At 32.1% G+C, this 19,802-nt stretch overlaps 1 protein-coding gene across 1 annotated transcript in view; it reads right to left on the bottom strand.

Moving 5' to 3' along the window:
- Positions 1–3,214: 3,214 nt before the first annotated feature.
- The window catches only part of DLG3_1 (Disks large 3), a 39,670-nt gene continuing 23,082 nt past the window's right edge, over positions 3,215–19,802 (bottom strand). The window contains exons 5-8 of the mRNA XM_051212425.1: positions 16,393–16,539; positions 14,729–14,952; positions 12,897–13,047; positions 3,215–6,600 (exon numbers count right to left, since the gene is read on the bottom strand). Of these exons, the coding sequence (XP_051072611.1) occupies positions 6,314–6,600; positions 12,897–13,047; positions 14,729–14,952; positions 16,393–16,539 (809 nt within the window). The 3' untranslated portion in view covers positions 3,215–6,313. The remainder of the gene's footprint in view (positions 6,601–12,896; positions 13,048–14,728; positions 14,953–16,392; positions 16,540–19,802) is intronic.

The raw sequence follows: 19,802 nt of genomic DNA on the forward strand, positions 1-19,802 counted from the left end.
CCACTTCCAGCGCTTCTTCCTGATTTCTTCCTCCGCTGGGATCTGGTTTGTTCTTTCCCACAGTAGGTTGTTACTGATAGTGTCCGGTCAACTAATCCGAAGTATTTTGCATAGACAACTGTTAATAAACACTTGCATTTTCTGGATGATGGCTTTCGTAGTTGTCCAAGTTTCCGACTCATACAGTAGAACTGTATTGATATTTGTATTGAAAATTCTGACCTTGGTGTTGTTTGACAGACAGTTGTTTTGAGTTCTAGATGTTCTTCAGTCGTAGATATACTGCTCTTGCTTTACCGATTTGCGCCTTCACATCTGCATCAGATCCACCGTCTTCATCAATGATGTTGCCCAGATATGTAAAGGTTTTAACATCTTCCAAATCTTCTCCGTCAAGTGTGATTGGATTGTTGCATGCTGTGTTGTATCGGAGAATCTTGCTTTTCTATAACTGGTTGAATACCAAAGTTTTATGTTTACTGATGGAAACTTCTAAGTTTATCCTAATTGTTTTCAAACAAAGTTACTGAATAATATCGGATAAGAATCTTGTAATACTAAAAGACAATTAAAGTTAAGAAATAGAATATTCTTTTTCCTAATATAAGTCCCAGTTGGTTAGCTCATGTCAGTTCCGAATTCATAAGAAATCGTGAGTGTAGGCTGATGGAAAATTCCAAGACAGGACAGCTGTCAAGTAAACTATATTATATCTTTTCTCCTGTTAATTATATCACGTGATTTATTCGCTAACCAGAACACGACTTACACAATCTTAGCACAGTGCCAAACCAATCACGTGTTGACCGGTTAGAACAGCCTACAGTCCTCATTGGTTCTTCGAGCCTAACCCTTCATGTTGAGTCCAAGACACAATCTCAGCTTCCACAGTATAAAATCATGTATTTCAGACATAAATGTTTTATATACAAACAAACCAGACCAAATTATACCAGAAAATAGGAAATAACAATTATATAAGACCAAGCCAAAAAGTGGCTGTAGTTGTGAAAGACTAAAACAAACGAATTGGGACCAACTTAAGAATGGTAAATCGTATAATAGTAGTCAACAGACCAAATCAAAGCCTATGATTAAAGGAATATGAACATATATAATCTAGTTACGTAACAGTCATATATATATATAACAGTCCATAACCAGTTCACAGAAGTTACGCATAATGTAATCCTCGTTCGGATATAACAAACTATGAATACTTGAGAAACTATCCGAAAATCCTTTAGCTAATGTCAAATCAGGCAGTAGATACCAAAATATAAAAAAAGCCTGACTTACACATCCAGAAACCAATAGTTATATCTGACAAATGCACCTACGGTCAGGTTTTAGTATAATGCTGAATTGATCAGGACTTCAATACCATAACTCAAATATTAAACCAAGATAATGACTATCGACGGAATGACGATTAATTTTAATGATAAAAACATTAGTGGCGTCAGATTTGTTTTCTAAAAATCTGTGAGAAAATGAATAGGAATGAGCCTTATAAGTTACAAGATGAAAAGAGATTTTCGTGCCATATTGGTAGGGTAAGGAATAGGTATGTTTTAAAATTAGCATTTAATTATGGTTTAAATAAATAAACCCTATACTCTGAATGTTAAGCACCTATAGAAAAGTTCACAAATTATGTGAAACCAATATATATATATTGTTTGATTTTGCCTTAGAATTCATTGATTCGTATTTTTCGCCTTCTGATTAATCGAAAGAATTTTTTCAGGGTCAATCTCTCAAGTTCGGCAATTGAATTAAAATTAAAGCCAATACAACTATTGAAGCAGAATAATATGAATTCATTATATTTCGTGGTTACTTGTCAGCTACTTACAATCATTCATGTGTATCAAAGTGTAACAATGAGATTTGATGTAATCAGAAGTAATCAACATTGATGATGAAAAAAAAGAACTATGATAGCAAAGATCATCAATTATATGAACAGGTGTGAGAACATTTGATAATGGAACCTAAAAATATAGGAAGTTGTGAGGTAATGATTAAATGAAGTCCAGAAACAAATAAAATGGATCATGTGATCACTACAGGTGTGAAGAGATTAAAAAAGATTCAGATCACTTGACAATAGGTAAAAATTTAGAGTAGTAAGGTTGAAATTGGCTAGAAGCAGAAATGGAAGGGTTATACAATAATCTTAATTCGCTACTCCATTGTTACGTAACCCGTTTAATATCTGGTATTCATTGCACCAGCTCTACAAATTAATTTTCATTAAGTACATAGATAATGAGAAATATTTATATTTACATCCAATTTCAGTCCCTATTACTAGTCTTATGTAACTGGTTATAACAGTTAACTGATCATGAACATTCATTTTCATCGTCCAAACGATTAACAACTAACTGGTTATTATAATATTTAGTTGACTTAACACCATTTAATCTGCATCGATGTTATATTCATCTGTAAAACCTGTAAATTAGCGGAGAACCCTGATGAAGAACAAATAGGATAAGATATTCCTTCGCTCAAATTACCTTCCTAAAATCATTTAAATCAATCTTATGCACACTAAAAGATGTAATGACGAAAGTAAGAAAGCCTAACATCACCTGCAGAATAAACTGCTATAATAGTGGAAAACAATGGTTTTGAGTGTTGTTAAAGGTATGAGGTGATCTTAATAGCTGCAGTGCCCAAGCGACAACTGATTGAGGCCGGTCGCACACGACATTTTGTGTTAGCTTCGTACTGCTGAGAACTTACCGTCAGAGACAGATATCCGTGGGATAAGGGGAGGTGTGCAAATTAAGGGTTGACATTTTCTAACCCTACCCTTCCTTTGTGCGAGTGCAGCATCGGTGGTAGGCAGCTCGTCTGAGGGAAACATCGTACTGAGTCACAATTATGTACAGATAGTAAAACGACTTCGTTATCGGACCTTGAGGAACAACTGTTCCGGGCAGTACAGTCCAATTAGTTCATCACGACAGGCAAGCTCGACTACCACGTTAAGGTAACAACAAGGGTGGGGATAATGGAAAACGATGAATAAAATACCGTCCTTTTAGCCTGTGTCATCACTAATTTGCTATTATTTAGCATTACGTTATATCAATGCGTATAGACCATAGTGGACAAAGGTTCAAATGGAAAAACGTTGAAATATTGGAACTTGACACACAATAATGATTAGGCATATCGAAAGATCTAATTTATCTATCAATTGGAGAAATCGTGCACAGCTATACACCTAACAATCAATAGTAAAGTGGAAAATGATCAAAATATCTATTCAGATGATAAGAGGGTAATTTATAACAACAAACAAACAAACTGTTGATGATCACTTGTTATAAGTCTGTATTGATAATGTTCTCTAAATAGACAATGAAATTCTCATAAATAAATCATTCAACACTCAGCTTTGCCAAAATTCTTTCATAAACAATAATTTATAACGAGAAAAAAAAACCTTTCACATTCACTCATGAACAAAATACATAAAAATTCAGATTAATTCTTTCAATAGCATTGTATTTATTGTAAACAAGAAAAAAAATTTCCAAATACATGTACGCATACATAATGCTTGTCTACTAATTCAAGTAGACAAGAGAAACAAACAGTAATAATATTACGAACAGTAAAAGCTAAAAAGAAAACAAACAAAATGAAATACCATTTCTGGTATCTAAAAAGAGAGTAAAGCTGACATGGTACACTACCACAGTTGTTCCTTTATGCTTGTATGCCATTTAATGTATACACGCACACGTATATATATATATACCATTACATAAACAAAGATGTTCAACGTTAAACAGACAACCAAAACAGGGAAAGATTATCAATTTCACTATGAATATGTTTTTTTTTTCTATTTCACAAGAAAAAATTTCACCAGCACAGTTAGATAAATTCATTACAAGTCAGCAGTTGGTGTGTGTTCTTAAGTAGGTACCCCATGGTTTATATTCAAAAACACACATTCACATAATCATTTAAATAGGATAACAGAATTTAAAAGAAGAAAAAAGAAGACGCGGTAGTAAGCTGAATACACGTATAAAATAAATAATGTATACAATTTTATTAGATCATTTTGATTTCTCAACTCTGAAAAAGATACTATGATCATCCTTATTATTATGATTAACAATAGCAGAGCATCACTACAACACTAATTTTTTTTTAAATGACCGACTACTGAATCAGAGAAGGGTATACGTATAAGTGAATGTATACATGAGTTTGTGTATACATACTTTAACGCAAGCATATAAGTACATATATGTATATGATCAGATTAAATGATCCAATGTAAATTTGATCATCTCTATAAAGACATTAAAATATGATATGCATTGAACAATGTAAATGATTTGATTCAATTTCATAAACAGTAATAACAGGAATTTAATGTTAATACTAATACCTGTTAAAAAGTTCATGATTATTTACAAATTGTGAACCATTAGAAAACTACTTTTATTGTTCATACATAAAAAAGAGGTAGTTGCTATGCAATTAAAATAGAGAGGCAAGAATTGTCTTTTAAAAAAAAGAAAAATACATTCACACATATACAAGCAAGATTCTAACACTTTATAATATAAAAATATACACTGTATCATTATGTCCTATGTACAAATTAATCGTTGACACTACATAAACACAGAAAGGGGGAGATATAAATATATATTCAATTCATAGATAAATATTCATATAGATTGACAATGAATTAAGTTATATATATTTTATTTCACAATAAAAACAGAACATCAAACATTAAAATACTATGAAAAGATTCTTTTTCCAACATTATTACACTGGGATGTGAAGTTTACTAATCAAAGTCAAGTGAAGTAAATTATGAAAAAGAATTCTTTCTTGCTTCACCCCCCCTCTCTCTCTCTATTTTAATGTGAATTCATGTATCAAGATACATTCTTTCTAATTCGTATGAACACATGTAATTGTACATATATATGTCACTACTCAAACATCACTCATCGACGTACACTTAATGAAAATCATTTCAGTTATCATCAATATTGAATATAAAGAATATATATATCATTATCATTCACACATAGCAATAAGCAGATTTCATAAAGCAGAAAAATAAAACACAAACACAAATCTACAATATTATTCACATTATTTATTAAATATAACATTAACAATTTGTTTATAGTGTTTTTGGGAAATATGATATCCTCAGAGATCATCGTTATCATGAACGTTGTTGTTGATGCTAAGGATGTTGATACCGTTGTTTCATATGAGTAAAAAAAGAAAGATTCAGATGGATATCATCATGATAGATCATTCTCATCATTTCTACCACGGAAAGAATTATAAAATAAGAGGAATGTTTTTTTTTGGTACAATTCGTTTAAAAAGAAACAATCAATTACTATTTGATAAATTAAAAACTAAACATTCTCTTTCAATAAGATTATTGATGATGATGATGATGATGATGATGATGATGATGATGATGATGATGATGATGATGATGATGATGATGATGATGATGATAATGATGATGATGAAGTAAGAGATACATAGTACATAAAAGTATATCGTAGAAGACAGTAGAACAAGAATGTTCAATATGATCTGTATACTCGCCTTTGAACAGTATTGTTTATCTGTAAAGACTATTGTGTTGTTATCCCTCAGTTTAAACAGAAATAGGTAGGGACAGATTTGAACCCGAAAATTCTTGATTGAAATGTTAACATCTTGATCATTAAAACTAGCAGTGTTCAATAGCTTATAACAAAAAAAAATTAAACCATATATATAAATTCTACAACAGACACATGTATATGTTTAAATGAATAACTAAACCGATAGAAAGTGACCAAGAAAATGCAAAGTAAAGATGAATAGAATCATAGAAACAAACTAATGACACATTCAAGAGACAGTATGATAGCCAATACAAATGAGTACAGAATAACGATGAATATACATATAGAATATATACGGTAAGTAAATAGTAAGAAGAAACATGTAGTAAAAAGTCAAATGAATTATAAACAATGTAACATACATATGGATAAGTTCTTTTTAAAAAATAAAATAAATTGTAATGTATACAATAGACAGAGAAGTAAATAAACAATTAGAGATCATTTAATAAATAAATAAAAGAAACGATCTTGAAAACAATTTATTCCATGTAAATCAATTCAGTTTGTTTTTATATTCTGAATAAAATTCATTCACTGAAACCTCTTTTTTTGTTTTGTTTTCAATTATCAAATCTTGTTTACATGATGGATTGTTTCAATGATGATCAGGAGTCTTATTGTGTTGAATTTACAGATTGAATAGATAATGATTGTAAGGCACTAATATTATTATTATCATTAGTTGTAGTGTTAGTAGTAATATTATTAACATTATGTTGAGGATGATTAATTGGATCACTTACAATTGAATGATAATTGATCTTAGGTGTACTTGTTAAACATTGAACACCGGGTAAGGTAGATAATGCTGAAGGTACCCAAATCACTGGACCACTATGTAATTGAACATAATTTTTAACAGATAATAATACATTGTCAAAATTTTCATAGGTTATAATTGCTGAAAGGAAAAAAAATACAACAAAAGATATGATAGAATTTTTTTTTGAAAAAAAAGTTCAATTATGCTTATCATAGAAAAGGTCAATTGTAGTTTAATAGTACAATCTAGAACTTATATTTCGTCGTATTTAGAACTTATCAGCTTTTTGTAGGGCCCTTCATCTAGATGTCAATTAGACCAGATGATGTTGTCGACAGGCTCTCCATTTCAGTGGCCCGGGATTTGACTCCAATTTGATCCTATGAATGATTGTTATTGAAGTATATATGTCGCCTATCCTCGTATATAATCATCGACTTCAATAGGGTTAGTCAATAACGGAATTAAATAAATCAAATAACGAGAATGGACGTTTGAATACATATATTCTGTATATGAAGGGAATGGAATAGAGGGAATCGAGACGACGCGCAGTGGAGAAGGCGGGTAAGCCAACTCCCCTTTAGTCAAGCGTTAATCAATATTTGTAGGCACACAAAAATAAGTTACAGACATGTGATGAGTAATGGGATACGAAGTGTATACACACCTACGCGCTCATACAGAAACAGTCAAGATTAAGTGAATAATTAAGGTCAAAGTGTGACTCAACTAGAATGAGTAGATTGGCCTATCCGAAAGCTAGAAAAAGATATATAGGCTTACCATGACAACAGACACTACATGCTGTATGGAATAGCATTTCAATTTTGATGTTCACGTTGGAATATGAATTTAATGCTTTTCGCTTCAAAAATCAATATATTGTTCACTGACTTACTAAGACTAAATAGACACTAATATAGTCAATGAATAAAATTGATTATGTCACTTTGTTGAATTCCAGGATTGAATATTGATCACTCATTGTTGGATTTATTATAATTATCATTAACTACAATAACTGATCACTAATATAGTATAATTCGAAACAAACTGTTAGCAAGAACAATACCATTATAAAATAAAAGTAGAAGCGATTATGACAGTCAGAGTTTAGCAATGATAGCATTTTAACAATCAAAGTCATCGAAAGTTTAAGTGATTCGACGTCACCTGTACTAAGCATTGAATTTAAATGGCTAGAAACAATCAGCAGCGTTGGTTTGTGGTTGAAAATAAAACTGACATCTTCAAATTCAATATAAAAACACTATGGACTGGAAAATTCTATAAATAAGACCATAATATTTAGTTATTTAGTAAAAAGTAAAATAAAGATGATCATCATCTGGATATAAATTCAACTGAATTACAAACACATACAAAGAGTAAAACCTTGATCTACAATGATTTTGTCATTTAAAATGTTATGCAGTTTTCTTTGTACAGATCAATTTTAAATCAATGCCAACAAGCACACAAACTCAGAGAAATATAGATTATGTCAAACTTTGTAAAATGCACACCTTTTTGAGATTCTTTTTTGCATATCACAGATTTACCATTAATCAGTAATCAGAGACTATTAAATATAGTATATATTAGTTAAACGTGGCTCAGTGGTCAAGCTGTTCGACTTATAATCAGTAAGTCACAAGATCGAATCCCACCTTCAGATTAGCGTAGTCAGCGTAACTAATTTGGCTGTATCACTGACCTTCACATTTGAGCTTTGGCTCGAAGCCAAGTACAAAAACCTTTATCCTTATACCATAAATAAACTTGTAGTAAAGTTAAAATACATTAAGAAACATGTGACTTCATCGATTTTAAACGTTATAAATAATAACCAATAAAAGTGTTTTTTATAATTTCAATGTTCATTCAAGACCACAAGATAATGGATAACATGAAACTATATGTATGTATATATCGAGTCTTTAGGATGCCTAGTCAGAGTAACACGTGAAATTCTATATTTTCCAAAGAACAAGAAAATATTCTGCCCGATTGATTACTGATTGATTAATTAACAGAGTGATTGAATGGTGCAAGATTGACCTCATTACACATACACATATACACACACAAATAACTGTCACCTATTTTGATGCATTGAAAAACACATGAATAGAACAGTCACATAAATCTGACTACGTACATATGTGTATGTGTACACTAGTACACAATAAAATAAATCTGAAAAGAAGTGTTGAATCAGGAATTAGGTTATCTCAAACAATTCAAAGTAATAAACTAACCTCATGAAGTTCGAATGGTTTGATGTGATCCGAAATGAATAAGTTGAAATAATATAATGGATAATGAAACAGTTTAGTCTATTTCTTATCGTAATTATAAGACACTACAACGAACCATCAATACTATCTTAATCATTAATTTTCTTTATAGCGAACTCAAGTTGAAAGGATCACTATTATATTATTTATATTATTAATATAGAAGGGATTATGTTCATAGTATAATTTTAACAGTTGAAATAATAGACTGATCTTAGACCAACATTAAAAACATGGAAGGACTGAACGGCCGTTTCGTTCTATGATGAAACTTATCAACAATGAGCCTTTACAACCATACAAGCGCGAATCGAACCCAGTACCTTAACCTCTAGATCACTGAGTCGGCATACAAAAATATTAATATTAACCTTCAATAAATTCATGATATTGTGCAACCATCATCTAAAACCTGCGGTGGATAACTGTCTCACGCCTGATGAGAATTAAATTCCATTGCTTATGGCTCCTCACTAGAATTATACGAGTTACATCTTGAAACCCGTCGCTAGTGAGGACACGACTATCATTAATATGAGACATTAATAGAGATTGTACAATTTTTAGTCTACATCAAGATCAGCGCTGCTCAATAACGTAGACTGATTGAAGTTAGACAATAACACCATTGAATACCAACTCAGTGGTCTGGAGGTTTAAAGATCGAGCACGAGACCAACGGTCATGGGTTCGACTCCCGTTTGCGGGTTCCGGTTATTTAAGTTGGATCGGTTTCGGAACATGTTTTCGGGAAGCCAATTAGCCGTAATTGTAACAATCTTTCGGATTTCTACTTCGCATTCTTGAAATAAGACTGTGAATCCAGCAGAGTTCATACGGATATAACAGTGACGACTCCTCAAATATAATGGTTGGGAATCCGAATACATCACAAATATAATATATTTTGAAAAGGAATTATGTTTCCTGACACTATTTTAGAGTAACTAATTATATAATAAATACTACACTTCCGTTTTTGTATCTAGTGGTAACATTCATTATAACCTTACATGAAATGAATTACTTCCTAAGTCAAAGAAAAACCGACTTTAACCGATTTAACAATTTACATATGAACATGTAAATAGGAAAAAAACAAAGTAAAGAATATATGAACAAAGAGTATTCTTTCGGAATAAATTCTCTTCACATTATATATTCAAACTTATAGTCCAAATAGTAACCAGGTTTAAGACAATATATATCGCTTAAAATTATAGCATTTTAATTCAGGATTGTTTATAATATAAAATCAAATCAAATAATTAGTGCTGAAGTGACTAAAATGAAATGTTAACTAGAATAAGTTTATACGTTAAATGAAATGATGTATTTGCCCTTATATAACTGAATAGATTTGGGATTAGTACCATAAATATATCATTGTAAGACCTGAAGGGAGTTTATTAAAAAAGGATATTCTTCATTTATATACGAGTGTTTTATTACAATGGGTAGTTTCCAGTGATTAAAAGTATATAAAGTATATTAATATTTCTTGGCATGTTTCAATGAACTTGAAACCAAAAAGTACCAATAACTCGACATTTAATCTATAGTGAACATGTTATTATCGACATTCTTTAATCTTTCAAAATAATGAACCATGAAGAAAGCGCAACTTCATTACGCTTCATTGAAGTAGTAGGCATAAAAGAAAAAAAATTCAAATTAAATTTATTTGTTCAGTAGCAGACAGCTATCAATTTATTATTATCATGACGAATCGGCTGAATTTTGAGATGGTGGAGAAGATCTGTAGCTCAGATGGATGATTTTGGTGGAGTTTTGTTCTCTGAGCTGGATGGTTTGGTCGTGGAGCTTTCACTTCACTTCTACCTGAAGTTTGTGCTGATGATGTCGTTCAGAAGAACGGTGAAAGCTCCACGACCAAACCATCCAGCTCAGAGAACAAAACTCCACCAAAATTGGTTGAATTATCTTCTATTATTACTAATAAGGATAGAATTAGTAGTAATGTTTATATTAATTTTTACAGTCTTCGCTATACTAATGATTATTTCATCCATTGAAGAATCGCTTCTTTTCATCCAGTGATGATCTTCACTTGCTAAATTCTTCAAACTTATGTACACTCTTCAAATATCTTATAAATATTGCGCAAACGATTTGATCAATGCTTGAATTCTAGATAATGATTGCCTTTTAACCTTCATATTTTTTTAGATATGTCTGTTGTGTATGATACTTATTTTGATAGATATAGGTAGTATGTAACACCGATCGGAAGTGGAATGCCTGGTAACAGAAGATTGCAATAAATGGAACAGGGAGGAGAACGGAGAGCGATCGAAATAACAACAGAATTAAAGGAAATAATGGTGTGTAAATAACAACTGGTGAAAAAGTATGCAAATAATGCATTTAATGTATGGTTTACATATTTTATGAAAGCACTGTGTATTACAAAGTAGATTGACTTTCTCCACCTGAGTTTTTCGTTCACTACATATCTACCATATAAATATATGTATGTCCACATATCTCTACATAGTACTGATAATCCTTGTCATATTGATTTCATCCAGTCATCAATCTTTATTATTTGATAGTAGGTTACACTTAATTCCTAAGGGTCTTGAATTGTTCTATTGTTGACTTCAAATGACCAAAGGATTATCCACTAAGCTATTGGGGTCCACATGACCACTATAGCATGTACAACAAGTATGAATTTTATTTAGTTTATAATGGCTCTAAGAACTGTGGTAATATGGTTATAACGGAGCAATCCATACAGGATATACATAGGTCAAGAATATTAACAATGGAACAATTAAAAAACTTTACAAATCAAATTAAATTCAAACTCATTACACAAGCTAGTGTCAAAGATACTGAACTAGAGTCCTAGTATGAACACACAGTCACATCCACTCGATAAGTCCCAAATAGGACGAGACAAACATTGGTGGATTCCACTGCTAGCTACAAACTATCTATTTTATAAAAGTATGTTGCATTGCGAAATGAATACAGTTGTAAGTAGTTGATAATAATACAAGAATTAAAAATAAATCCATATTATTCGACATTAAATAATATTCTTGGTTCTTTTCAACAACAAAGAAGTTAGAATAAAATAACTGAAAAATTCAGTATTATTCAATGTGATTAACGTATATGTATCGGGTACGGTTTTTCGAAACAGGTCAGTGAATTAAAGTAGACAATCTGTAGTAAACTTAAAAATTTAACAGAGCTTGATTGTAGACCAAAATTTCACACTCCTATTCATTGGTGATTGATATTACCAACTTATTACGATATAGATGTATTTGATTTTAAGGTACACTTTGTATGTGAAGGCTGTTGATAATACTCGGTTGCATAAACCAAAGTAGGTGATACGAGGTTCTGAAAGTCGAAAACCTTCAACATTGAGTTACTGTTCCTATTCATCGGTGATTACAGTCGATTTATAGGTGAAATTATTTAACTGAGTTGCATTTTCATTATTCAATAACGACGTGAAATCACAATATGACTGGAGAAAATTAAACCGAACAATAAGACAGAAATGATTTGAATAACTGGAATCAGTATCTAAGATGATAACCCGGTAGTGTTCCAAACAAACAGTACTAGGATCGAATCGTGTAGCGAACACCAACACTGGGATTCAGGGATATTCAGCTGACAACTCGCAGGAAGAACAGAAAGCGCATCCTGGATTCCACTACTAGGCACATTTCTATACTAACTGGTGTCATGGTGGCTATATCGAGGCAATCCGCACAAAATACACATATGTCAACCAACATTGATCAAATTTCTTTTAAAATACCAACAACGCGATGATCTAAATCATTTCAAATGGAAACAAATACATTCAAGTTGAAAAAACTACATCGTCCAACTTATTCGACATATATCCTGTGACATACCTAAATGCCGTAGATCTAGCATCCTACGAGATACTGAGCACTGAGGAGGGAACCACCTGTTCAACACATTAAAAGATAATATCTTTACCTTTTCAAGTAACCAATTATATCATCCTATAGTGTGAATATTTAATTAACCAGATATAAATGAAGTAAAATTATCATTCGACAATAGGTTTACGAAAAATAATGATGTTTGTAATAATAACCACAATCTCACCTGAAAGAAAACGCCAATTCTCATCTTCAATATTGTGTATTTGTTCCATTGATCGTTTAGCTTGATCTTCTGTTAATCGACGTTGTAATGAACGTAAATGTATGACCGATTTTGGTTTCAATAGAATAGTTATAGGAAATAAACCGACCTCCTTGAAATATGAGAAAAATAATCATTAGTTTTACGCTAAACGATACATTAGAATTGTTTTTAACTAAACACCGAAACTGTTATATCCGGTGAAGATTAAATTACAGGTAACTTCCAAGGACTATTCATGGACTAATATTCTATAAATATTCTTATTGTATAACTACTCAACAATTACACTATGTACATTTATATCCCTTTTATGATAAGCTTTATTTTGACCTATAATTTATTACTGTACGATTTACGGTTCTTAAGTTATGTTCAGTTTATTAATTACTGACTCCCACATTCACAGCCACTTTTTGGCTTATTTGTGTACAAATATTTTTTCCTATTTTATGGTACGTTGCGGTCTGTCTGATTGATATATAAACCAAGTATGCCCGAAATAAACGATTCGACTCATATTACGGAAGATGGTATTGTGTTCTGGACTAAAGTGGAAGGGCTCGGAGGACATAGGACCAATAAGGACGCTAAACTGACCACACTGGTTGAACGTCATTGGTTTGGCATAGTGCGAAGATTGTGTAAGCCGGATCCTGATTGGTTGATAAGTCGCGTGATGGAGAAGTCAGACATCCAAGGTCATAACAGAAATATTAAGATAAACTTCACTTGCAAGAGTTTCTGAGTTATCCCATCCCGTTATCACTATTCCAGACTGGATTTTGATCGGTCTCAGCTAACATATATGCATGTTGTGTGAATTGCTTCAATATAGCGATTTTATCACTTGTTCTATAGAGGAGATGGACTGTAGCTGGTAGTGTTTAGAAGGTACACTCAGTTAACCCACTCCCAAATGAGACGAAACGCGCGTCATTGATCTCACTGTTAGCCACAATCTATCTCCTCCATTAAAATAAACGTTATGTCAAATTTATTTTGAAAGTTTTGTAACTGTGTGACATGGTATTATACAAATTATGAACCAATCTAAGTTAGGCCACGATAGAAAACTAGAAGTATTGGACGATTATTTCGTCTTAGCATAAAACTCTCTAGTAATGTTCACCCAAGAACCTGCACGCGAATCCCTGACTTCTAGACCAATAAGCTGGTGTTGATTACTACACAAGTCCAACTTAAACCCACCGTCCTCGATGACTAATTCCCCTCATATCCAACGCGGTTCAGCACTAATGGTCACGGTTCCTCACTAAAACAATGTTGCATCCTGACTCAGTAGTCTAGAGGTTAAGCGCTCGCGAGTAAAAATAGAGGTATTATGGTTCATTCTTACTGGCGTGTCTGTAGATGCGCACTACTGAGAAGTGTCGTAATTAGGATGAAACGGTAGTCCAGTGCTTCCAGGTTTTCAGTGGTGGTCGTTTCATGATTTTAAAAGAATTCAACAATTTCCACAAACCTATACTCATATTAGGCAAAGTTGTCTGTTTTATATATAAACAAGCCTATAAAAAATTAATACTTCTATAGTATTACTTCTGTGTACTGCTACTGATAGAATGAAGTTTCTAAATAAATTGTAGTCACATATTTTGTTAATCGTTAATCGTAGTATATATATTACCTCCATAGACACAACTTGGGACTACGAAATTTACAGAAATTCCATCGGTATTTTAAATAATTCATATGGAATATTATATACTAACCAAAAGCGGAGACACAAACACCCACAAATATACATGTAGCAGAAGAACAAGACCTACTTCTAAATATTTAGCAGCATCTAAGCCAACATCTAAAATGCATATTCGTCCTGACTGAAGAATCGATCGAATCGATTCTAAACTTGTACCATAGTAATGATCTTGAAAACGATTAACTTCAATATATTTGCCTTGTTTAATATCTTCTTCCATAATTGATTTCGATGGTACAAAATAATAATCAACACCATTACGTTCATTTGACCGTTGTGGTCTATTTGTGTCTGTAATAATATTAAAATAAAATAAAAAGGGGAAATTATTATTATTCACGCACATGAACGAGAAATGTTACAAATTGTCCTAGGTATTGCATAATAGCTGAAATGACATACTGAGTTGACCAACAGTAGTCACTACAAACAATCTATAGTAATAATAATTATGTCCTCTCATTGTTGACTAAGTTTAAGGAGTAATTTCTTGAGTCCCAACGAGAAGCAACAACCAGTAACAGCTCAACTATTTCGGGTATGAGGCAGTTACTTTGTCAGTGGAATTGGATCGTGGTTGCATAATATCATAAAAAGATTAAAGTTATAAATCATTCAACTTTATGTCTGAAGTCAACAGTTAATTCTAACACCAACCCAAATAGTTCTCTTTCTGTTTGAGAAGCCGAATAGGATGTTCAACATCTGAATAATAAGAAAGTGATTTAAAGCCTAAGGAATCAAGCAGTATTTAGGACATATTCATACTTTATAATTGAAATATATTACCCATTTTATAAACACCACTTAAAATAAAAAAATTATTATTAAAAATAAAACCTCTACAAAAGGTTAGCTTTGCTTTAGTAATACTAATGACACAGCGTACAAACATTATACAACTTTATTTTCTATACAATCGATCGACTAAGAGTAAAGAAAAGAAAACGAAATTGATTTAGATTGAACAGTATACTTTTTCGACAAGGGAGGAGTATGAAAGAGAGAGATGTGAGAATAGTGTAAAGTTTATGGTAGGAAAGAAAATGGAGTTAGTACTTTATTATGGATATCCAACTGCTTTGATTTGAAAAATTAGGCACAAAGTATTTTTATAAAATTGCATGTCCAACAATCCCTTACATCGATGAACGGTGTTTACTGAGACAGAAGGAAATTAGAAAAAGGCTATGGATAGTTAAAACAACAGGTGGTATCGTTCGATGAGGTCGCTGACTGGTGGTCAGTGCAAGCTACCTAGTTTGGGTCCTTGTGATAACCACGACCAGTGGTTGGAGACGTTGAGAGATATGACATGGAATCAGTCAAAATAGCTCTGCTCAATTCACTTTTTATCTTACTCTAGACTTTAATAATCAGTATTTCTTCATACAAAGCTTTTCCTTCTATCTTCTCTGACTATATTCTCAACCTTGACTCTTTATCATTATCATGGTTACAGCTTTATTTAGACTCCTTCATTGTTCATTGTATTAACTGCAATTCGTTTTGCTAATGCAAGCTAATGGACATTTATGCCAACCTCTATATCAATTATGACTAATGACATTTCATAAAATTAAGCCATGAGCAGTAGAGCTTAAAGTGTACAACTAAATCATTTACAACTACATATCCTAACCACATAATAATAAACTTCAAGTAATCATAAAACCAATAATTAAAATAAAAATTATTAAATACATGTTCGAACAAAATAAAAATACTTACGTAATACACATGTTGTAAATTGTGAATCATGCAATAATAATTCATCAATAATGCGATCCTTCAATGGACCGAAAAATATTAAAGGACGTGCCATAGAAATAGTGACTGGAACTACAAGATCATAACTTCGGATTATAGGGTGTCTGTCTGTTTTGTAGAAATAAAAAAAAACGGGCAAGTAATGAGTAAATAGAATAGTTTCAAATTACAATGAATAGTGAAGTCGATAGTAATGATTAATGATCAATAGAAGAACGAATAGCGTAGTAGTAATGTCTCAAACTGTAAAATTGAGTGACATAACCATGGTTGGACATGGGTAAACATACTGCAACCCCCACACCATTCAGACTATGGAAATTAATAACTTCATCAACTTATTTTTCACCTTTCTTTGGTACCGTTTATGCCTAACCTCAATATAGCTTACTCGGTCGTTCCACGAAACGCAAGCAATGCTCCGAAGATAACTATGAACAAAAACCTGCAGCCGACATATGTCTTCTAATTCTAAAGACTGTTTTTTACAGTCAAATAGTAAAACAGAGCAGACTACAAAGCAGTATACACGATCTTAGATTGGCAGAAAGACAACTCTCCTATTACACAAGTGACCCAAGTTGGTAATGACCAAGTGACCTTATATATACAGGTTTACCAAATAAGTTATGAACAAAGTATCAGTAGCAAATATTATGACAAATTTCATTTCATATATATATATATATATATATATATATATATATATATATTATGCGTAGACTTTCCCGTTTTAATTTTACATCAAGGATCTTCGTAACAATTGGATGAAAAACACCAGACTTATAAAAACAAGAACGGCCTAGATTCAAACAACCAAATGAGTACTTAGTTCCTAGAAAATTGGTTGTAAAATGGCATTTAGAGAAACAAACACATACATACATTATTTTGTAGATTACAAATAACAATGAGTAGTTATTTTTTGATTCATTACAAGAATATGGCGTTTTTTATGTAACTAAACCTAGACTGATATGTGAAAGGGACAACCTTCCCAGTTGAATAAATTACTTCAAGATCAACTGGTACACATGTATATTATGCAAAAAACATACAACGGAAGATTAAGTATAATCACATATACTCGTAACATCCAAATTCAATTCAAGAATGTCAACAGTATGATGAAGTACTTTTGTATTCAGCTTATTACAATTTTAAAATAAGTGTGGTGGCTAAGTAAAGTGGTTTATAAATTTTAAAAGTTTTATCTACAAAGAACTATATTCGTCTAAAGAATCACCGATGAACAGATAACTATAGTTTAAAATAATATGAATTATTACATTACGAAACAGTGTTCGCAGAGAAAACTGGACGAATAATGATATGAGAATGTACCACAGATGTACAAGTTGTCTGAAGCAAACAGCCTACTTCATTCACGCTCCTGCACAGCCTACAATACGACTTCACCGTGACACACTACGTTCTTTGCTTTTAATCTTGTTTTTATTTTCTAACCAAGCTGTTCGACATGATAGGACCGAAAAAACCCCAATGTTATAGTCATTAATCTCGACCGGGTCGCCCCACAACATACAAACTCAACTAACACAACAAGGTAGCAGCTACACAGTCAGGACTTCAGTACGTAAAAATTGGATGCGCTTTTTATAATAAAAAACGATAAGTAATTGACTTTAACCCTTAGTATAAATTACATTAGACCCCAGACAATCTTACTCCCTTTATTAGAACACATGATTGCACATTTTTTTAAACCTTCAAGTGAATCAAATATTTCGGTTCCGTTCGGTTAAAATATTCACATATATACAAATTTTCGCTCAGTATCATTTTAGGAACATTGCCGTGTAGAATTAAATAATAGAAATCGTGTGTGAACGCATGAATCAGTCAGGAAAATCCAATTACAAATGATTATGTAAACGTTTATGATATGTTTAAACGAAAAGTAGCAGAAATCAATAATAGCGGAAAAATGAACTGGTTACCAAGAGAAAAAGCCTTTAGCTTCCACTGTGTTCACTTTTCTTCAATTTTAGGATTACCAAATAAAAACAGTAAGAAAATGTTCATGTGTGTACGTGCCGGTTAAATCTCTTTACAGAATACATGTATTAAGCAATGAACGTTAAATGTTGACAGATGTTTTATACCGTATGATCAAAACACGACACAGCTCCCTTCAATCACCTTTCGTCGATAACAGTCATACAGTAGATAGAAACGAATCATTCAGAGTAATTTATTGTATACCTACTACTTTTTCTCATAGGATTAGATCTCATCAATTCCACATAGCAGAAGCTACAGGGATTGCAGATAAAAACCTAAACCTTTGTATTCATAGAAAATCTGCAATGCCTCCATTTCTTTCTTAAATAAATAAAGCAAATGATCTTATTTATAATTATTTTCCATATCCTTTGTTCATTTGTTATTCTTCACCCCATTTCACAACATACCCTTACCTATCTAATTATATGAACAACCATTATCAAGAAACTTCAATACTTTCTAATGAATGTTATTTCAATGTAAATATTTTTCAATTCTTCGATCCACATGATACCATAAAACACTGACCCAAACTTTTATTACTCGTATTAAAACTAGTACACCTTTCATCACACTATCTATTTGTACATTTTAATTATTCTGTTTAGTTATGTAATCTACTTTGTTTTGATTATTGTCTTATAAACTACTTTGAGTGGCTAAATATCTCTATATATTTCTATAAATGTTACCGCATAAGCAAAGATGGATAGTGGCTAGCAGTGGAATCCACGACGCGCGTTTCGTCCTATTTGGGACTCGTCAGCTGGATATACCTGCATCTCAGAGAGTTGATGTTCACTCTGAGACTCGAACCCAATACCATTCGCTTCAAACGTCATCGCGTTATCCACTCAACTACTGAGTCCTGATAGCCACTTGCTTGTGCAATGGGGTGAATTTAAATTTACTTGATATTGTTTTGCTTGTATCTTCCCATTGAGGTTTAAAACTGCAATTGATCAGTCTCTTACTGGCATATATGTATACTGTGCGTATGCCACGATATTGCCTTAAATCACTGCTAGCCACTATCCATCTTTGCTTATAAAAGCTTGTGAATTAAGGCAATATCGAGGCATACGCACAGTGTGCATATATGCCAGTAACAGACTGATCAATTGCAGTCTTAAACCTCAATGGGAAGATACAAGCAAAACAATACCAAGTGAATGTTATCGTATATTAGAATAAAGCTTGATAAGGATCGAGCTCAAAATAATGCTGATCGATTACACATGCTGTCTTAATATTCGAGCATACAATATTGTAATTCACTCCCTCAAATAATTGGCTGAAGTTAGGCATGAACATCATTGGGTGTTGGGTCAATGCTTTGAAGA

Source organism: Schistosoma haematobium, chromosome ZW (assembly GCF_000699445.3).
Source record: "Schistosoma haematobium chromosome ZW, whole genome shotgun sequence".
NCBI lineage: Eukaryota > Metazoa > Platyhelminthes > Trematoda > Strigeidida > Schistosomatidae > Schistosoma > Schistosoma haematobium.